This window comes from Trematomus bernacchii, unplaced genomic scaffold (genome assembly GCF_902827165.1).
Source record: "Trematomus bernacchii unplaced genomic scaffold, fTreBer1.1, whole genome shotgun sequence".
Lineage (NCBI taxonomy): Eukaryota > Metazoa > Chordata > Actinopteri > Perciformes > Nototheniidae > Trematomus > Trematomus bernacchii.
In genome coordinates, this window is record NW_022987593.1 from 18,664,110 (window position 1) to 18,687,024 (window position 22,915).

Here is a 22,915-nt window from a genome sequence, read left to right on the forward strand (position 1 = left end):
TTAAAGTAAATCAATACAAAACAGAACATGAAAAAGGAAAACAAATGATATACAAAACAAAGTCGGTAAAAACACAAAAGAGAATTATAGTTGACAAGCTCTTGGAAATAGTTTGCGATGAATGAAATACGTCTCTTTACTAAACCCTAGTGGCAGCAGTGTGAAACTGCAGCTACATCAGCTAACTTATATCTGTAATATCCCAATGTGCTTTTCAATAGCAAACATGTATATTTGTACTTAATTCATGAATATTAATTTGAATATTAAAATAGATTAAAAAAACTTAATGCATATATTAACATTCAGGTTGAACAATATAATGTTATCCTGTGGGAGATGCATGTCACTCAATCCAATAGTAGTCAAACGAAAGGTCATCCTTCAAATAATAAAGAGTTATCATTGGAGCGCCACTATTTGAACCAAATGTAAAGACAGTCCATCCAAAAGTTGCAAGTCACAACAAGAAGACACTCAAAATACATCTGTAAAATGATGAATGTATATGAACACCATTTTATGATGATAATATATCAAATTCTTGTTAGGATATTTCAGTCAGGACAAGAAGAAGAACATGATGAAGATATATTGTATGAAAAAGGAGAGAAATGTACTTTAAAAACAATGAAAATTCTCAACAGTAAAGTATAACTAATGTCTTTTATAACTAATTTCATATCTACAGCTTTCCAACAAAGACAGCTGGCAGTGGGAAGCCAGTTGGACCACAGCCCTTGTTGTGGCTGAAGTTACTTTTTCATATTTACAATTCAATGTATTAAGTCGTGAACTGCCTGCCCCTAGGGGTACTTTGGAGTACTGCAGTGAGTTTTATTTTTGTATTCTTTATCTGAAAGAAAATAGCTATGCATAATTAGAAATATACTGATACTATAATATGTGTTTAAAACACTCATGTAAATAGAAAAGACTGTATATTCAATGTTCAATACTGGTGACCCACTCCAAGTAAAACATAAAATAAGATAAAGACTGTTGAATGTATAATCTTGGTGAAGCACATCCTATATCTATTTTTTTTTTTTAAATCTATAAAAATCAAATACTTAACAAAATCTTTACATTTGAGCCATTCAGATTAATAAAAACTAGGCTGAAAACCCAAACTCATTGCCTCATTCTTCGAGAGGTCCACCCTGAGAAATGTATTTAAAAAATCCACATTACCCTGTGTAAATAGAAATGTAATTGTAAAAAAACTGAAGTATCATCCTTCAAATGCATCGCCTGCTGTGTTTATCTGGATTTGTTGACCGTGCTGTACAATGCAGCGGGATCCTCTTCAGGGTCCTGACCTCTGGTCCTGAGAGATAAATGATGTATTTCTTAGTGGTAATAATAATGCAAAAGGAATTGAATTAAATATGAATAATGTTCCTGTGTGAGGAGCTGCTCACCTCGGGCCAGCACTGCTGAACTTGATGGCAGCGTACTCCGAGACTTCCTGTTGCTCCGTGTGTCTGAGGGGCCGAGCTGCTCTCATGTTGGAGTAAAGAGGGTCTGCCCGGTTGTTGGAGAAGTGAACGCTGGCATACTGAAGGTCCTCCTGCTGCTCCGGCTGATCAGGTACACACTGCAGGGAGGAAAACACTTTCAGTTACACATTTTCACATTAATAAGTATTTCATTTACAGAGGAATGGACCCAGGACAGAAAAGGCCAAAGCAACAGCAGCTGTGGTAATGATGGGAAAATATCCCTGCTTTATCAACTTGATGCTTTATGACAGAAAGATTAAAGGATCAAAGATAGGAAAACTTCTGGATGTACTTTAAATGTACTCATGTCTAAGAGGAGAATCCAAAGAGATTGTGATAGAAATTAATTTGTTATAGAAGGATGTAAAAAGAGCAGCAAGATGTCCTTCTATGTCAGATCAATGTTCTATAAGCACTTAAAGACCACCATCATTATAAATTGAGTGTAATATGTTTTCTTTTGAACTAGATTAATTATGTAAGCATCTATTCTCACCTCTTCCCTGTTGTCCGCTCTCTCTTCAGGCTCAGACGAGTCTCTGGAAGCCCTCTTTCTTCTGGTTAGGAGAGTTTATAAAGAAAAAGAAGATAACATGTTTAACACCAGACAAACAGACTTTTAATGATTTAACAAACAATGATTAAGATGATCAGATCTGCTCACCTGATCCACAGGAAGACAGAGAGAGAAATGACAGCCAGGAGAACAACAGGGATTGTTACAGCAGCTGGTAGCTTCCATGATCCTGAGAAACAGTGATCAACAGAGAACAGACATTTAATACAGCAAGTACTCCTAGGGGTACTGTGGAGTACTGCGGGTGGCACATGGGATTTTTACAAATATATACTGTATATAGTATAAAGTAATGAAACTGTTCCAGGTAAACTTGAATAATAATGTAAATAAACACCATATTTATATTGTATACTCCTATTTTCAATTTAATTGTTAACTGCTGCAAATGGTCAATTGCTATTACATTCATAATCAGTGGCGGCTGGTGGAATTGTTTCTAGCTAGGGCTGTGCCACATACACGTTTCAGCAAACATCCCAGTATGACTTAATGCAAAAAAAAACTGTCTTAAATTTGAATGCATCCATAAACAATTTAAGCATTTGAGACTGAGGACTATACAAAGACTACAAAAACAATGGCATTAGCAATACTTGCATACATATATGTATATATATATATATATATATATATATATATATATATATATATATATTTATACATATATATATATATATATATATATATATTACAGAACAATGGTATAATCAGGCGGCGCCAGGGGAGCGCTATAGGGTGCTGCAGCTCCCCCTAGGATAGCCATAGCACCCCCTAAGCACCCCCAAGAAATGTATGTCTTTTTTTTTTTTTACGTGTGAAATTCATAATTTGAAAAATAATTGATTTGAAGTAAGTACTTCTGGGTCTCTGTGTTTCATTCAAGCTCGGCTCTGTGTGTGTGCGGCACATGCGCATTTAGTGTGATTGAGCGAGAGAGAGAGAGAGAGCGCACCGGTGCCAGGGATTATTGTTGTTACTTAGCATCTGTTAGAAATTAAAATCAATGTTTAATAGCATAATTTAGTCTAAAACATCGTCAGTTTAAAAGCTGTTTTATTGTGAAAAAACCCGGAAGTTCTCAGAAAATCTCAATGCCAAGCTTTTATTCTGAAAATCCTTCATATCCGGTTAGTAGTTAGCAGTTAGCATGTGGTTAATAATAATACGTTTTCTGAATGTAAAGTGAAAATGACATGGAGTGTTGCACACCAAAACCTACGGACTTTAACACTACATCTATAGACGTCGAGATATTATTACTGCTGAATATTAAATGAAGGTACAGTTGATCGTAAAGTGTTTTCACATACGTGAGTAGCTATGACGTCAGAGGGAGTTACCGTAAATGAGAACTGTGCCGTAAAGGTGTTTCTAGGATTTCTAAACTAACTATTACAGCTGTTTATAAGGTATTAAATAGAAAGTCATGAAAGAGATAAGGAGGAGAAAAGGCTTAAGGAAGTAGGCAGGGAATACAGAATGTCGAAGTCCTCTGTTTCACGCGATGTCGAACATTGCAGACGAGGGCGGTCCCCATATCTGCACAGCGCGAGAGAACGAGAAAAGTATAAAGGAGATCGGAAAGGACAACACGCCCTCTTAACTTCGCTGCAGCCTCCCGAGGGACAACACCGGCTTTTGTCTCTTCCTTACCTTATGCTTGTTCTTTAACCACGTTACTTAATTAAAGTACCAATTTGAACCTTTTCAGAGACTCCATTAGTCTCATTATTTTAAGTTTCTTTCCTGGGAGCGAGAAGATCACGATTCATCAATACATCTGGTTAGCTCGCTGCACTAACGGATATAAGGAGCTGTTTCCACAACAAGGTGAAGGGAAAGTCCTCTCCTGTCAGACTGAGAGACTCAGGTGAGCTAAAGGACTCTCTGAGTGTTTAGATAGTTAACTTTAGTCCAAGTTATCTCAGTGGGTCTCAAATGGTTTGGTCACCATTTATGTAAACAATTATTTCTGAGGCACACCTTCATATGATCATTATAGTTCTAAAAAAATAAGAGAATAAATGAAAAACAGTTATGAAATACTATATGGCAGTAAAACAAGAATAAAAAGGGGAGTGATTTGTAAAATATCCATAAAGAAAAAGTAAATCTGTTTACAGTTCTGTTTTATATGGTGTTGAGAGATGTATCCATAGATCTCTTAATGTTGCTCTCAAAGTGCACCAGATTGATGCTTTTAACTTCAATATTTAAAAAGAAATCTTCCCTAAAGGATGTTAGGTCCACCCCCCACTTGTAAAAAAAATAGCACTTTACCCCTGCTTACACCTATATGCCGTGAGCTGATTATCGAGCCTTCATTGTAAGAGTCGCGGATACACTGTATGTGCGTATTCCACTGTAGCGCCCGGTACATTAATGGGAAACCCTAAATGTTTGAGCACCCTCTATGAAACGTCAAGCTACCGCACAGCACCGCCCCAAAGAAAGTCTCTGGCGCCACCACTGGGTTTAATCAACAGTAATACAACAAGCTGAGGATTTAACAAACTAATAATAATTATTCTTATTCTTAAAATCAATGTGGTGCATTCCATATTTTAAACACACAAATATTGACAATATATATAATCAATCAGTATTATTATTAGCATTATCATTATTAATATTAATGTTTTTGTGTGTGGTTTAGGGAGGGCGGCACCCTATCGCCCCCTATGGGTCAGCCACCATTGTTCATAATAACGTTTGATCGGGGTCCAGTTTCTACATTTTCGATCAAAATGAATGAAAATATGTAAAGAATATTTCAAATGAGATGCAAAAAAGTTTGAGAAATTATGAATAAAAGCATGTTCTTGAACAATGGATCCCAAAACAAGTAGAGCTGCATTACTAAAGTGTCATCAGTTGTACACACACTCATGGTCAAGGTCTATTGAAAAGGACAATATCATCCCCAAACAGTAGAAATGCAATCTAATGTCCCAATAAATGGTAAATACTTTACAAAAATATAAAGGCTTTACTTTTATTTTTGAATCTAAAGAACACTTTATGAACCCTATCCCCGATTCAAGAATAACATTGAAAATCTACCAATGCAGATGATGTGACTGAAACAAACAAGCTTATATGTTTCTGGTAGTATATGAATGTAGAGAGCTTACCTGCCACAACAGTCAGATGTAAGGTGGAGTTACTACGTCCTAACTTGTTCTGGGCTCCACAGGAATAACTCCCACTGTGTTCAGCTCTGAAGTCAGTGATGGTGAAGATCTGTCCTGAAGCTTTTGGAGAGTCTTCATTCTCCTTGTACCAGATGTAGTTAGCTGCTGGGTTAGCATCACTGCTACAGGTCAGAGTCACTGAACTGCCCTCCTCTATCTCAGCAGAGGGACTCACTGACACAGAGGGAGGCTTTGGAGCATCTGGAAGATAAGTATTTAAAGTTATTAACATGGAAGGGTAGAAATAATAGCAACTTGCAAATGTCCAGAGACACAAAGCAGGAAACGTTTTTCACAAACACAATGCAAAACATTTTAAAGCTTGGAGCATCTGGAGGAGATAACATGAACACATTTCACATTTAATTCCACGGTGGAAGATATTTTAATGAATAATAGTTTAATAAAACACAGAGTGGGTGGTTAACTTGATTCCATCCTTTATCAGAAATCTAAAAAACTTTGAGGGAAAGTGTTAATCTTTATGTCATGGAAGAAGTTTCCTTGATAATTCTCGTTTATTCTTCTTTCTAGTAGCATCCCTCGTAGCAAGATTATATTTGACCTATTTTAAAATCAAACAGAAAACCTAGAGCCCTGGTTCAGTGTCTTTGGACACTGCCATGTCTGCTGGCGACCTCTGGTGGGTGAATAGATAAATGAGTGCAATGATGATATATGTTATACTGTATGTTAAAATGATTATGTTAGTGGAAGACTTTGAGTAAACTCACACACTGAAGGAGAGGGGACGTCCTCATATCCCTTCAAAGCACAGGAATAATTGGCTGCAGGATCATAACTGAAGTCTGCATAAGAAGATGTCTCTTCCTTCACTTCCTGTCCATTCTTAAACCAGATGTAAGAAGTATCACCAGGTGAACAACTGCTGAGACACTGAAGGCGAGTAGACGATCCTGATCTGTTCACCTGCACCTGGAGATCTGAATAAAGCTAGAATTAACAAAACTGTCATTATATTCATACATAAATATAAATCAAAACATTCAAACTATTTGCAAGAAGTTGAAATTTAGAAATGAATTGTTATAACTCAGTTATTGTTATAAACCCAGTGTAAATGTTACCTCTAACAGACAGAGTGGTTCCAGGATAACCCCAGTGTGTAGTTTTTTGGCTTGTTTTGATGCTGAACTTGTACTCAGCTGAGTCTCTCTCTCTCAGGTTTCTGATTCTCAGAGTGCAGATGTTGTTTTCACAGAGATCCTCTACACGACCTGAATACTCTGAGACTGTGGTCAGATCTACAGGTTTAAGATCTTTCCATTTAGTGAACCAGCATGTTTTCTCCACTGTGTTAACACTTCCTTTCCATTTAGATGGGTATGTTAAGCTGCATCTTATCTCCACTGTTGATCCTTTCGCTGCACAGATCTTAGTAGAAGAGTAAGTCACTCCCCAGCCATACTGACCCTGAACCACTGTAACACAGAGCACATCAGAAACTAGAATCAAAGTTAATCTATAAATTGTTGAGAAATTGCCTGATCAATACTTTCAACAAAGAATGTAAAAATAAACGTTTTACAAACGTTACTGGGATAGAGCAGAACAACACACGTGAATTCCTTCTTAGGCACTTTATAACCAATGATACTATTTGACTTTGTAGTTTCTTAATCAAACCAGGCAGAACAGAAGTCTACGCAAAAAGGGTATGTTCAGTTTGACACAAGATTGGAAAATGCCTTCATATAAATGAACAGTGAATGATTAGCGATCATATTAATTAGAAAAGTGTGTGATTCTCTGAACAGTTCCCTCTCTGTTCGCTCTGTGGTCAGGTTGCTGCTGAGGTAAGTGTGAACAATAACAATAAATGCAGAACACTGAGGTGTGAGCAGCTTCCGTCTGATGAGAAAAAGAAGAAGACTGCTTTTAACTCAGAGCGTGGGAATATAACACTGAGGTCAGAGAGTAGAGAAGGAACTAGAAGAGTTTGGTGCAGAGGTATGATCGATAAGAGTTGAGTCAATATGTTATGACTTAGAATAAGAATATCTCTCTAAATCACTTAAACTTAATAAAAACAGAGCTGGAGATTCTTGAAGTCATCTTAAGAAAAAAACAAAGCAAAATGTTTTCAGAGAGAGAGAGGATGGAACAGTTATGCATACACTATATTCTCATTTTAACGCTTGTAAAAGTGATAAGCAAACTGATGTTGTATGCAGGTGATTGGAGCAAAGGACAGTGGCAACGCACGACAAGATCTTGAGAATATCCATCAAAAAAACTAGTAACGTCTTTGAGTTTCTACAATTCTACACAAATACATTTAAAATGTTTCTGCTAGGTTTGCCTTTTACACAAATCCATCCCACTTATTCCCACATGTGACCTGATTTTACAAGTCCCACATTTTCCCAGAATCCCCTCTGTTCATGTGATGAATGTAAGTGTAGATGTACAGTACCTGACACAGAGAGCAGGAAGACAACTAATCCACTCGCTGCTGCAGTTAGACTCATAGCTGCTCCTCTCATCTCTGAGACTATAAAACATGTCAGATTAAATAATGTTCACAGGAGGTATACAGAATCATTACATCAATAAACTGTTTCTACTCACAGTGAAGGAGGAACCATGTGTTGATAGATGCCTCTCCTCTGTCACCAATGAGCAGAAGACGGATATCAGGCTGTTAAGAGACTAGATTTACTTCCTCGTTAGATTATTAATATGCATGATGAGCCAAACCCCAGTACCACCCACTACACTATTATTGTTGTCAAAAATAAACTTTTCTTAAACAAAATAATCTATGGCTTTAACTTGTTTGGCTGCCGATATTCCACTAACACCAGAAAAGAAAATTAAAATTAAGAAGAGAAAAACAGTTAATCTCTCTGAGCACTGAGGACGTCACACAGTCTGCCGGTGTAGTGAAGGAACAGGAAGGCATTATTAACCTGTGAACCCATGAGGCAGTTTAACTGAACAACATGAAGGGCACAGTATTAATTATCAGAGAGAATGGAAAATGTCATATCTTTCTTCTTGGTTTGTTTCTTCTCTGCTCTCTCTGCGGTCAGGTTGCTTCTGTTTGTAGAGAAATGCAGAACACTGAGACGTGAGAAACTCACATGCCTGTTAGTGGCAACCCAACATGAACACACACATCACACACATAATCAAGTGGACTGGAAGGAATCAGACACACAATGGTCCGGTGATTATTGTTGGAGCTATTTGTTGATTTAACATGTTGATGTTGATCTATGTCATGGAAGAAGTTTCCATATTCTTCTTTCTAGTAGCATCCCTCGTAGCAAGATGCTACTGCATGCTACAGCATGATATTTTCATTTAGTTTAATTTGTTAGATGGATTTTAGGAACTTCCCCTCGATTCTATTGGCTCTAACGCTCCCAGAAAAGATTAAAATTGTCAATAATTATCAATTTGTTCGTGGAGCAAGCCGACTGCAGCCATGTGTTCAGGCTGAGCAGCCTGCTAAAACGCCCCACGCCTCGAAGGAGAGAGGGGATCGGCCCTGAGATAAAAACAGACTTGTTGCACTTCTTAAGCATTTTAAAGAGAGTGGTACAATCCTGCTTAAGTACCTCTGATTGTTGGCATGCCATGTCGTTTGTGCCTACGTGGATAATAAAGTTTCTGGCGTGAGGATGCTTCATCAGAAGACACAGGATCTGTTCAACCAGGTCCAAAACCCTGGCACCAGGGAAGCAGTATGTTGCAGCAGTCTTTGACCTAATATTCCGGACTATGGAGTCACCTATGACCAGTGAAGAAGGAGGCGGCCCCGGGGTCCGTGCAGAGTCAGGTGATGCCGGACGGGCACTGAAGGGTTTGCAGCCGGGTTGTGGAGAGGGGGCGTGCCTGTGGGAGCAGGCTCCCACCGGCTCGGAGGTCTGGACCTGGGTGTCTGTTGCAGCGGGACTAGGGATGAACTGCATGGCCTGGACGTGAGAAGGTGGTGTGCCGCAGAGAGTGGCAGTCAGCATGGTGTACCGAAGGTCTGGACGTAGCCATGCAGAGTGGAGGCGGCGACGGCAGGGGAACACCGGACCTCGGCGACGTGGGTTGAGTCCTCTTCGTCCAGGATGGAGTGTCCGTTGGTCAGCTGCAGTGCACGAGGGGGAGTGGGACGGCGGATGAGCTTCCCACGGTGTGTCCCACGGTGTGTGTCCCGGCGGACATCCGTCCATGGCTCCTTCTGGCTCGGAGTAGAGCTAACCGGGGCCTTGGGTTTAGCTACCAGCTGGGACCAGTCGTCTGCTCGGGCTGCGACATCCATCCATGGGACAGTGGAGTCTAGTTCACACGCAGTTGTGGCAGCGGGGCCCATGGTAACTAACGGCCCGTCCACACGGCGGCGTGCGTTGAAGCTTGGCGGTGGGCGTGTGTGAAGCTTGGGGATTTCTCGCGAGCAACGCGACCAACAACCAATCACATGAATCTCCCGCCCCCGACATACAAAGCAAAAAAGCCCGAAGTAAACTGGATATAAACTCCCCAAACAGGCGAAAACCTACCACTGTCTCTGCCACCTCCCTCCATGCCTGGCTCCTCCGGTTTGTATCCCGGTAGATAAAGAGGGACTGGTCGTATAGGACCGGGTGATTCCCTAACGCTATAATTATTTTATCCTCCATTTTTTGGAATATGAGGAAATGACCTGCGGTATGGCTCTCCCAGCATACACGCGGTTTTATTGGCTAGCGCTTGTACTGTCAGATTTGCATAAGCGGGATTTGATTGGCTGACGCCTCCGTCGAAGCTTCAAAAGTTGAAAATGTTTCAATGTTGCTCAACTTTTGCAGCGAGCACCGCGAGCAACGCGTATCGACGCTCCCACAATGCAGTTTGGCGAAGCGTGACGTCACCCCATTCAAAGTGAATGGACAGAAGCGTTGAAGAGTCAACGCACGCCACCGTGTGGACGGGCCGTAAAGAGTCCAGGATCTGTTCGTCGTCTCGTATTTGGTACAGCATGGATATTTTACCTTCCAACTCGGAGATCTTCTGGCTCATGCGGAGGCAGCCGCCGCATCCGGAGGGTGAGGTGAGTGGAGGCATGGTGTTGCCGGTGTTACCGAATAAGATGTGAGACGAACAACTGGTGATATTCTATTATTTTAGACAGATGTATCAGGGGCGTGGCCTTTGTCGAATAACCAGGAAATACACATTTAGATCGCTTCTTCTGTCGTTTACATTAATCTTTTGGTATATTTGGCTGGATAGGAACTAGAGATGGCAAATCCGGATCCTTTTACGGACTCAGGGTCTTCTGAGTCAGTCATTGAAGAGATCCGGATCATACGAGTCATTTGAGTCATATGAGTCAGCATCACCAAGACCGTAGAAATCCTATCGGTGAAACCGAAAAGTTGATGCATTTCACGAGCATATTATTATTCCATATATTTTGAATATATATATATATATTTGTATATATATATATATATATATATAATATCTGCATGTATATTTTCTATTTCGACATGTATATTTTATATTTTATATTTTATTTTATTTTTCTTTCTATTCTTGTATATTTTGTAGTTTTGTTTTATTGTAAAATGCCTTTTATGCTGCTGTAACAACAATTTCCCAATTTGGGATCAATAAAGTACTATCTATCTATCTATCTATTAAACTGACGTTATATTAACCTCCGCTACACAGTGTATTTTGCTTTAATAAAAAATGTTGATCACAAAAAAAAGGGTTATTTTGCGATTTGACTCGTGCATGAGGACGAGTCTGCTGGATCTCTGGATCTGCTGCTATACGGTTACGGCTCCGAGTCCGCACGAGTCTGATCCGCTGTGTGTTGCAGCGAGTCAGGATTTGCGAATCTGCGAATCTGCGAGTCTGCGAGTCTGCTGTTGACTCGTGCATAATATAGCGCGGGAGCCGGGTGCTGGAGGAGGGGCTATGCTCGTGCACATGACGAGTATGGATCTCTGGATCTGCTATGCTATTACGGTTAGGAGCCGTCGGCTCCTCTGAGTCCCCACGAGTCTGCAGGAAGTTTCACTGATCCGCGTCCCCTCCCCTGAGCCAAACGATAACTTCTGGCAGGCAGCTATCCTGTATACTTGCTAAAGGGTAGGTAGATGGACTGGGGTACGTTGTAATGTGATTTTACATGTTATAAAGAGAGTAGCGAGTGACGCAATTTATAGTTTTAATTTGTACGTCACACCAAGTGTGGGACTCAAGGACTCGGGTTAATGGAGAGGGGAGACTCGTCACGACCAGCTCATTTCTAGGATCCGGGTTAATGATCCGGATGAATCAGGACTCGCCCATCTCTAATAGGAACACTTTGATGCACATTCAGTACCAGTGTGTGAGGTTGTGGTTGCGATGCCGATATCCGGACGCGTACAGCGAGGACTACAAAAAGACACATGAGGTGACTGGGGATGTGTGTTCAAAACATTGCAAGCTTGAATAAATAATTTAAACCATTTATTTTTGCCAGACTTATTACTGAATATCATTCTTAATGTGATACCAAGTCCATCTGAGACCTGTGTATACCTTCAGACAGCCTCCAAGTGAAGCACACGTTGTTTACTCACAGTTTGAAAGCAGCGTGGAGAAGTCTTCAGCTGTGGAGCTGTGATCCGCCCAGGATAACTTGTGATACGACTTTTGTGGCTTGTTCTTGTTGTCAGTCTTATATTTGTATCATATATCGTTATTAATATGATGTCGAGTTGATTTGAGACCCGTTTATACTTTCATACAGTCTGTTAGTGAAACATATAGTCTGTCTGAGTTGTTTACACCCATCTCCAATGCAGCGTGGAGAGCTGTGGTAAACTGTGATCCGCTCAGATTAAACTGTGATACGACTTCTGTGGCTATCAACCAGCGATCATGTTTAATATTAAAGACTACACACATTTATCGATTATCAAAACGGTATTCTGCACTTTGCCGCACTTATCCAGATAAAATGTGACTGTTTACTTGGTTAACTTTCGTTATGCATCGACACTGAATGACGAGGGTATCACATAGGCTACGTTGAGAACTAGAAACACATATATTCATACTTTTTCACACTGTTGTTAACATGTTTTCGTTTCTAACGTAACGTTTATGCTTTTATCTATGTGGTCTTTGTTCTCATGTGTTTTATCTATTTCTGTGTAACTTGGTAATATTAATATGAATTCCGTGTTGTTGTTAAATTTCCATGACAGGTGATGATAGCTACTACATAACGAAACACATGGCCTGATTTGCATATTTGAACTTAATGTGTGCTCTAGAATACATAATACGTAAAATGACCACTTATCACAATGTAGTGTAGGCTCGCCAGCTGATGAACTAGGATATCTGATCTCGGTGGGTGGGTCTTAATGATGCTCATATACTATTTTAAAGCAAATGCCTACTATAATATTTATATTATATGGCTTAAAGTGTACATACATTCGCTCACATTATAAAAGATGGTCGGGTTGAATTGTTTTGACTCTTTCAACAATGTTAATGTGACAAAATAAGCTGTGATGACAGATTACATCGTACTGATCCGTGGCACACTCATAACGCGCATTGGCACGAGGAATTTTTGCTATTGGGACTCGGGTTAGAGTCCAGCATGAACTTTTTTGTTATTTTCATGTCGATGGACACTGAATAATATTTTTGAATAGAGGATTCATAATATTGTTTGCCGAGAACAAAATTAACGATCAAGCAGCATTTTAAATTCTAAATATCCCTGCACATGTAGCAATGACATTTCTGCTTCTATCTGCGAAACGAGTAAACAGTCACATTTTATCTGGATAAGTGCAGCAAAGTGCAGAATACCGTTTTGATAATCGATAAATGTGTCTAGTCTTTAACCTGTTAAGCCCTGAGCCTGTTTTTCAGGTCTCAGGCTCGAAAATGACATTCCCAGAACAAATGACCATATCTTCCCTTCTAAAAGGGTTAAATTAATAATCTTTTTTCTCAAAGTAATGATAAACCTGTGAGTTGGATGTAGAAGTGTCAGAATCAATATAGATGTTTTTTATTTTAAAGAAAATTCAGATTTTACATAGTAAAAAACTGTAAATTATAGTGTCCGTCCAAAAATTCTTTTTTACTTATAGTGAAAACTACCCTTGGATGATGGGTTAGTAGACTAAAAGCTTTAGGAATCCAAAGTACAACATATAATAAGTACCCTGTATCAAGATTGATGCAAAACAAGTGACATTTGACCTTTTTAGAGAGGTTTAGCCAAAACCACCCCACCTCTGAGGTGATTTGGGTGAAAATGTTTTTTTTCCATATCTCTGGCCCCCCTTGGTCGATTTTGATGTTTGACACACCCTTCTGACCGTTAGAGCCAATAGAATCGAAGGGGGGGGGGCCACACACACACTCATTGTAAAGAGAAAAGGTGGGGGCTGCGCGTCTGGAAATCTAGGTTAGAGGGGAGCGATCTTTCCTTCTGGAATTTGGAAACTAAAAAGCAGTTTTATTGCTTATGGATTATCAGAAATAATTTCAAAGAAGGCACAGATACATAGGATGAACCTATGGATTAACTGCAGCATCGTTTTTTTATCGTTTTAATGCCATTGAAGACCAGTTTTGACCAAGGTAAGCCATGTTAGCGTTTCTAGCTACTTAGCTCCACATGTTATGATGTACGCTTTCGTTTATAGCGTCGCAAATGTTTATCACTGAGTGTTGAGGAGGGCACCATTAGATTCAGTGTCTCCAGGACACCAAAAACGAGTGGTTGGCTGTGCATCTAGGATAAGTAATAAGGGAGTTATGAGTGAGTTTAAGTGCCGTTTTAGGTTAAATTTTTTCGCTCGTGGCTAATTCAGAGGCTGAGTGCTAGCATTGTGGTTTTTTTTTTGGAAAAAAAAATTAAAAAGATCAGTTAGCTGAGTTTTTTCCCGTTACATGGATATAAAACATTCATAGTTTATTAAATATTAACATTCCTTAGACGTTGTTTCCTGCAAATAACGCGTTTTTCCGCCCGGTACCGGGCGGGCTGTGCGTAACAGGTTAAAAACATTTTAGAAGGCCTCACGAAATACTTTATAGGGGACCTATCATGCAAAATGCACTTTTGTACGTCTTTTATACATGAATATGTGTCCCCGGTGTGTCAGGGAACTCACCAAGTGTCAGAAAACACAACTCTCTCTCTTTTCCTCCATACCCAAATCTCTAAAAACGGGGCTGCAACGGATCTGATACAGATTTGAAATATCTCTGACGTCAGAAACGAGGAGCTCCGCCTATATGGGCAACTCTCCACCTATCAGGAGGAGACAGCCACGGCCATTGCCGTTCCAAAGCGTTGGAGACGCTGTAGTACATATGCCAGGCCTGTAGGTGGCGCTGTAGTCTGTCACAAAAGCAGCGAAGAAGACTTCTCACAGATTCAGCCCTTGCAAAAACAGGGCTAAAAAAGAGCAAATAGAGCGAAATGAGGCATGGCTAAAATGCATGATCTGTTTGATATTTTGAAAACAAAATCCACTTTAATGTAAATTAAACATAAACAATACCGGAAACAGACGTAGGCAAGATCCTCAGCTCGGTGATTGGATGTTTTAGCTGCAATGCACGTTGGGATATGGTGTTTATGCGATGTGAAATCCGAAAACATTTTTTTTAAATAAAATAATACTTCATTCCATATTTCTCTACTGGTTGGGCCATGTTAACAATACCGTGTAACTGTCACGTTTGAAGGGACGAAATCGTGACATCTTCACGTCTCCCAGCATGTTCACGTCTTGCCGTGATACCGGGTTGTATAATGGCAACTTGCAAATGTACAGAGGCACAAAGCAGGAAACTTTTTCACAAACACAATGCAAAAACTGTTTAAGCTTTGGAGCATTTGGAGGAGATAACATGAAACCATTTCACATTTAATTCCAGAGTGGGACACTTTTTAAATGAACAATAGTTTAATAAAACACAAAAGTGGGTGGTTAACTTGATTTGAATGAATAGCTGCATTTCGAGTCATTACAGAGCATTGAATGAGGAACTAATTCCAAAATAACCCTAACTTGAAGGACCCCAGTTGAAGATATTTTTAATGAATAATAGTTTAATCAAACACAGATTGGGTGGTTAACTTGTTTTCATCCTTTATCAGAAATGTAAAAACTTTGAGGGAACGTGTTAACCTTTATGTCATGGAAGAAGTTTCCTTCATAATATAGTGGGAATGCTGATACAGCATTCCAACTATATGTTATGCTACGGACAAAAAGTTTATTATTATTATTCAGCCGATTTATTTTGGCCCTCTTCTCCTCCCACATTCAACATCGCACAAACTCCGTTCAAACATCAAAACGTTCAGCTCGGTCGGGAATCGCAGGCTATTACTTTTCTCATTCATAACTTTCATAATTCCAGAGATACATCCAATAATTCATCAAATTTGTAACCATTGAAGTCAATGGAGATATTCTTCAGACTTCAACAAATCTTCATGCGACTTCAACTGCTAACTGTTCATTCATACTTTCACTCAGAAACCTCATTCCAACTTTAAAACGTTACACATCTTTCTGACATTATTCGTGTAACACAACTTTTAAATTAACATTAACTAGAGTGCGTGATGTCACAGCTAGAGTGGAGCAAATCTTGAAATTTGCCTTCATATATTTTTTTAAAACTGCCATAATTCCCAAACCCTACATTCCTGAGACATAATTTGTCATGACAAACGTGGGAAAACACTTCGTAGCTTGAAAAATGACAAATAATTAAACAAAATGCCTCTTGAGGGCATGAAGTGACAAAAACGTTCAACATGTCTCCATTAAAACCCATTGTAATTTCAGGCTGATATTTCCTCACAGCAGCAGCCGCACACCTTTAGTTAAACTGCCAAAAAGGCCACATTATTAACCCGAAAGTACACAAAAATTACACTTCAGATACTCAACTTCCTTGACATGCTTCACATTTTGAAATTTCACAGATATCTGTTATCGTTCTTCCACAAAACGTTCACATGTAAGAGGTGTATCTGAACAATGCAAACCTCAACTCAACTATAAACACCTGTGTAATGGAACACGATGATGTCATCACTCCAACTGACAGCAGTCAGTTCTAACTGTTCATTTCATTCTCTCTCTCTCTCTCTCTCTCTCTCTCTCTCTCTCTCTCTCTCTCTCTCTCTGCCACACACACACAGACACACACACACTCTCTCTCTCTCTCTCTCTTGCCATGGCGACAGACCACTCGCCATGAAACACGATGTACGCTGTAAGTCCAATGGACACGGTCCAATCGTCCCCCAATCTTCGCTTGTATATCACCGGTCCAGCCCTCAACAGCTCTACGTCAATTATGGGGTTTCTTCAAATGCCGTTGCCATGGCAACACAATGCTCGCCATGAAACACGGTTTTCTCATAACTTCAGTGAACATTTTCCAAACGGCCCAAAACTTCACAGGTTTGGTAACGATGTAGCCATCAACGCATCTAAGCGTATTATGGGGTGTCATCAAATGCCGTTGCCATGGCGACAGATCATTCGCCATCAAGTTAGTTCAAAAGTTTGCAGTTCAAATATTCTGCCGCTTTTCCAAGCTTTTTTACTTTCTTTTCTTCACTCATCACACATTCAAGCCCCCAGTGTTCATGTATCATTTCAATCTAAATTCTTCACTTTCTTCTTACACATTACATTTCAGCATAGCAGTTTAGCGTCAGCTTTTCAGCATAAAGCATTCCCACTAGCAATTTCTTCAGGAATTGCATTCTCTAGTTCTCGTTTATTCTTCTTTCTAGTAGCATCCCTCGTAGCTAGAGTATATTTGACCGATTTTAAAATCAAACAGAAAACCTAGAGCCCTGGTTCAGTGTCTTTGGACACTGCCATGTCTGCTGGCGACCTCTGGTGGGTAAAAAGATACATCAGTGCAATGATGATATATATTCTACTGTATGTTAATGTTATTATGTTAGTGGAAGACTGTAAGTAAACTCACACACTGAAGGAGAGGGGAAGTCCTCATATCCCTTCAAAGCACAGGAATAACTGTCTGCTGAGTCATAACGGAAGCTTGCATAAAGAGATGTATTTTCCTTCATTTCCTGTCTGTTCTTAGACCAGATGAAGGAAGTATGACCAGATGGACAACTGCTGAGACACTGAAGGCGAGTAGACGTTCCTGATCTGCTCACCTCTACCTGGAGATCTGAATAAAGGTACAAATATATTAAAAAAAGATCAATAATGTTCATGTATCAAAATAAAACGTTAAATGTTTTAAGAGTACAATTTCAGATACCTGTGAGGGACAAAGTGACTGGAATACCGAAGCGTGCAGGTTTGTTTTCGATCATGAACCTGTACTCAGCTGAGTCGCTCTCTCTCAGGTTTCTGATTCTCAGAGTGCAGATGTTGTTTTCACAGAGATCCTCTACACGACCTGAATACTCTGAGACTGTGGTCAGATCTACAGGTTCACCATCTTTCTGTTTAGTGAACCAGAATGTTTTCTCCACTGTGATAACTCTGCCTCTCCATGTAGATGGGAATCTGTAGCTGCATCTTATCTCCACTGTTGATTTTTTAGATTCCTGTAAACTGGCAGCCAATAACAAATCTTTATTTATCTTTTCTACATCAATGACCCCACACATTCTTCTCCTTTTATTACAAGGCTTAGTTGAAAACTTGATTCTGATTGGTGAATTTGGACATTTCAGAGGCTGTTAATACTCGCTAACAGAACGCTGCTAAGGATAACATGACTGCTGTTAAGGAGGATCAAGGGACTATGTGCAGTCATATCAATCCGCAGAAAGAAGTCTGGTCGATTTAACGTCAGCCGTGGACAGCAAACATTTTCTCCATCATAAAACACAGAGTACTTTTTGAATAGTCATATTTATATTTGTTGAGAGCACTGGCCAGTTAAAGAAACTGTGAACAGTTACTTTGACATATTTTGTAAACGCTTGTAACACTTAACATGTTTGGCTTATTGCAAGCTAATGTGCTTGTAGGATACTTTTTTTATCTTTATGGTTGTCTGCACTTATTGTTAGTCGCTTGTATGAAAATGAAATTGATGTAATGAACTTCAGAAGACCTCGGTGACTCCAGTATGTCTGAATTTGTCATTGTATTGTAATGTCAGTGTGTATTTATTAGTAAACTCACACACTGGAGGAGAGGGGAAGTCTTCATGTCCTTCCAAAGCACAAGAGATGTTGTCTCTGGGCTGAAACAAGCCTTTATAAGAAGATATCACCGTTGCTTTGATTTTCTTTCCGTTCTTGAACCAGACGTAGTTCAGAGAACCAGCTGGACTGCAGCTGCTGTGACACTTCAGCTCTGCCTCAGTAGAATAGTTGTAGACCTTTGCTCTGATCACCTGCACCTGGAGAGCTGGACGTTAGAACAAGAAACATTAGTATAGCAAAAGGTATTTTTTTATATAGATGTGCATACACATTAACACAACTGTGTATTGCTATTTGGAAATAAAGAGCAATAATAACTCTTCATCCAATAGTCATTACACAAACATAAACCTTTCCAGTATTTGTAGGTGTACTGTGTATTTACATCAGTGTGTGTTGATCAGTACCTGTGACAGTCAGAGTTGTTCCAGGTAAATCACTCCCCCATTCAAAGCTTGATGTTTTGAATTTGAAGAGATACTGAGCTGAATCTGAGTCTCTCAGGTCAGAGATCCTCAGAGTGGAGCGTCCTCTCTCTGTTTCAAGGATCTGAACACGACCTGCATACTGGGGGTCTTCACTAAGGTCCTCAGGTTGAGAGGGATTCTGTCCCTGATGAATACGCTCAGGTCTGAACCAGAATTTAGATTTTACATTTTCAAAACTGCTGTACGAGCAGGAAATGTCCACTGATGATCCTTTGAAGGTGCAGATACTTCTCTCAGTGTAAGTCACTCTGTTGCAGTTTTGACCTCTGACACCTGAAAAATAAAAACATATATTTTTGGAGTGGAACAGGAGTCAAATATTACCAATAGAGTTCAATATAAAACGCCACTAGATGTTTATACAGTATATTAATAGAAGTCTTTGCAGTACACTCACATACTGGAGGGGAGGGGAAATCCTCATATCCCTTCAAAGCACAGGAATAACTGTCTGCCTTGTGTGTTTTCTTTGTATAATCAGATGCTTCTCCCTGAATTTTTTGTCCATTCTTGTACCAGATGTAGGAAGGATAACAAGATGGAGGATAACTGATCCGACAAAACAGCCAGTATGATTCTGATGTGACCTGGAGATCTGGATTTGTGAAGGAACATACATGTTATTTAAGACAAAAACTATTAAAACACATGCATATTATTATTATTATTATTATATCCAAAACATTAAGAAATAATTAACATATCATTGAAAGTTGTTACTTGTGACGGACAAAGTGACGCCAGTCGAATCACCAAATTGTCCATCTGGTTGGTTTGCTATGATCCTGAACCAGTACTCAGTTGAGTCGCTCTCTCTCAGGTTTCTGATTCTCAGAGTGCAGGTGTTGTTTTCACAGAGATCCTCTACACGACCTGCATACTCTGAGACTGTGGTCAGATCTACAGGTTCACCACCTTTCTGTTCAGTGAACCAGCATGTTTTCTCCACTGTGATAACACTGCCTCTCCATGGAGATGGGTATGTGAAGCTGCATCTTATCTCCACTGTTGATCCTTTCACTGCACAGATCTCAGTAGAAGAGTAAGTCACTCCCCAGTCATTCTGACCCTGAGCCGCTGAAACACAGAGCACATCAGAAACTAGAATCAAAGTTAATGACTTAAGTTAACAATTAATTAATAAGAATCAGTGAATCAAACTATAAATGTGTTATTGGGGTTAATGAAACCAGAACAAGCTTCAAGATCAAATTATCAGCAGATTCAATTTCCTGAACATGAATCTAACTAGAGCTGATCTGAAAATAAGAATCGTTTCATGTATTTATCATAGTTGAGTTTCTAAAATAAAAATAAATATATACATTTTACACACTAGAGAAGAGGAGCACATGTACGTCACCTGTTAATTCCTTTTAAGGCAGTTTATAACTGCTGCAAATGCTATTTTATGACTTTGTTGTTTCTAAATTAAACCGGGTAGAACAGAAGTCCAAACACAAGCAGTCAACATGCCAGCATGAACATTACAAGATTAGGAATATTATTAGTTATACATGTCTTTGCTTTTCTGGTCCAGTTCCCTCTCTGTTCGCTCTGTGGTCAGGTTGCTGCTGAGGTAAGTGTGACAAATAACAATAAATGCAGAGCACTGAGGTGTGAGCAGCTTCTGTCGGATATACAGATGAGAAAAAGAAGAAGACTGCTTTTAACTCAGAGGGAGGAAAATTAACACTGAGGTCAGAGAGGAGAGAAGGAACTAGAAGGGTTAGGGTTAGGGTTAGGTTAGGGTTAGGGTTAGGGTTAGGGGTTAGGGTTAGGGGCTAGCCCTTGGTGCAGATGTATGATCGATAAGAGTTGAGTCAATATGTTATGACTTAGAATAAGAATATCCCTTTAAATCACTTAAAGGTGGGGTAGGTAAGTTTGAGAAACCGGCTCGAGATACACCTTTTGTTATATTCCATGGAATGCTCTTAACATCCCGATAGCAATGAATATCTTAAGTGCTTTGACAAAAAATCCATAAAAATATATCATCTGTGGAAGCCGTAGTACTGTAAAAAGTACGACCAATCATTTTAGCCGGCCCGGCTAAAACAACTGGATGGCCTACCTGCCTGTCAGCCTTCCATCTGTGCACAAACTTATTTCGTGCCCTCATTGGTCATGTGCGCGTTCGTGTGTGTTGGAGGAGGGGCTCTGTAAGGAAGTGGCAGATTTTTTCCGGTTGTGTATTTTCAAATTCTAGCTGGTTTCTCAAATTACCTACCCCACCTTTAAACTTAAAGGTCCCATGTCATGGCCATTTCTACTGATCATAATTCCATTGTTGAGGTCTACTAAAATAGATTTATATTGTGCAATTTTCCAAACTCACATTGGTTTCTCATACAGCATCTCTGTATAGTATGTGTATTCACTCTCTGTCCTAAACGGCTTGTTGGAGCTCCTGCCCCCCCCCTCCCTATGAGCCCAGTGGCCGTCTGCAAGACAGCGAGACACAGCGAAACCCAACCCGAAACCAGCCCGAACACACATACCGACTCACAGCCTCGCCGCGTCCCGCCGTCTCAGGGAGGAGAAATCGGCGGAGCTGCAGCTGAGAAAAGATTGAGTGTGTGTGTGTGAGGAAGTCCGCGGATTGGTCCATTTGGACCAATCCACGGACTTAGCGTAACGGCTCCGCGGACGTAACTTAACGGCTCCACGGATTGGTCAATTTCGACCAATGGGTCCATTTGGGTATGGGCACGTCACTGTACCCAGGAAGAAAAAGAGAAATCTCCAACGAGGCGTTCTGGGGCAGCATAGACAGGTCTTTTCTGTGTTAGAGTTTTACTCGCTACAGGGTGTACTTTGAGGGTTTGTGACTCTGCAGACCGTTTACATGCAGAAAAAGCTTCATAACACACAAGGGGACGGGTAATACCCAGAAAAGCATGACCTGGGACCTTTAATAAAAACAGAGCTGGCGATTCTTGAAGTCGTCTTAAGAAAAAAACAAAACAACATTTTTTCACAGAGAGAGGATGGAACAGTTATGCATACACTATATTCTCTTGTTAACGCTTGTAAAGGTGATAAGCAAACTGATATTGCATGCAGATGATTGGAGCAAAGGACAGTGGCAACGCACAACAAGATCTTCAGAATATCCATCAAAAAAACTAGTAACGTCTTTGAGTTTCTACAATTCTACACAAATACATTTAAAATGTTTCTGCTAGGTTTGCCTTTTACACAAATCCATCCCACTTATTCCCACATGTGACCTGATTTCACAAGTCCCACATTTTCCCAGAATCCCCTCTGTTCATGTGATGAATGTAAGTGTAGATGTACAGTACCTGACACAGAGAGCAGGAAGACAACTAATCCACTCGCTGCTGCAGTTAAACTCATAGCTGCTCCTCTCATCTCTGTGAGACTATAAAACATGTCAGATTAAATAATGTTCACAGGAGGTATACAGAATCATTACATCAAGAAACTGTTTCTACTTACAGTGAAGGAGGAACCATGTGTTCAAAGATGCCTTTCCTCTGTCGCCAATGAGCAGAATACGGATATCAGGCTGTTAACAACCACATTTACTTCCTGTTTAGATTGTTAAAAGGCAGGATGAGCCAAACCCCAGTAACACCCACTACACAGGAAAGACATGTTGTTTAACGAAATACAAACTTAAAGAGAGGTTCTTCCTATACCACTGAATCCAGAGAATAGCATTCAGATGAAGAAGAGAATAACAGTTTATCTCTATAGGTGCGTTCACACCGGAGTACTTTGGTGTACTTTTCCCACAATAGTTCATCAGAACTACGATATATTTGCGTTCACACCAAAAAGCCCCAGGAACTAAAGTAGCTCAAATGAGTTCTTCCGACCCGCTTTTCAGTCCCTGCTAGAGAGCAGGGACTGTTGTGGGAGAAAATAGTTCGTACGTCTGATTGGCTGTGCGGAATGCAAAC

At 39.9% G+C, this 22,915-nt stretch overlaps 1 protein-coding gene across 2 annotated transcripts; it reads right to left on the minus strand.

The window, feature by feature from the left end:
- LOC117482055 (B-cell receptor CD22-like) lies at positions 1–22,520 on the minus strand. Of its 2 annotated transcripts, none has more exons than XM_034130038.1 (11): positions 22,449–22,520; positions 22,292–22,371; positions 19,701–20,057; positions 19,378–19,575; positions 18,900–19,253; positions 18,470–18,697; positions 5,220–5,480; positions 2,170–2,251; positions 2,002–2,059; positions 1,425–1,600; positions 1–1,330 (listed from the first exon to the last, which is right to left on the minus strand). In XM_034130038.1, exons 1-11 carry the CDS (start codon positions 22,463–22,465, stop codon positions 1,264–1,266), a joined length of 1,878 nt encoding a protein of 625 aa, XP_033985929.1. In that variant the 5' UTR covers positions 22,466–22,520; the 3' UTR covers positions 1–1,263. The 2 variants fall into 2 exon arrangements, with proteins under 2 accessions (XP_033985929.1, XP_033985928.1); XM_034130037.1 differs by having other exon boundaries at positions 2,002–2,062.
- Positions 22,521–22,915: the final 395 nt, after the last annotated feature.

Excerpts from the sequence above, each read along its gene's own strand:
- LOC117482055 (XM_034130037.1), bottom strand. Across the intron at positions 19,254-19,377 it reads TTTCCCCTCCCCTCCAGTAT|GTGTCAGAGGTCAAAACTGC; the intron begins GTGAGTGTACTG and ends TTTATTTTTCAG. Across the intron at positions 1,331-1,424 it reads TTCAGCAGTGCTGGCCCGAG|GACCAGAGGTCAGGACCCTG; the intron begins GTGAGCAGCTCC and ends TTTATCTCTCAG.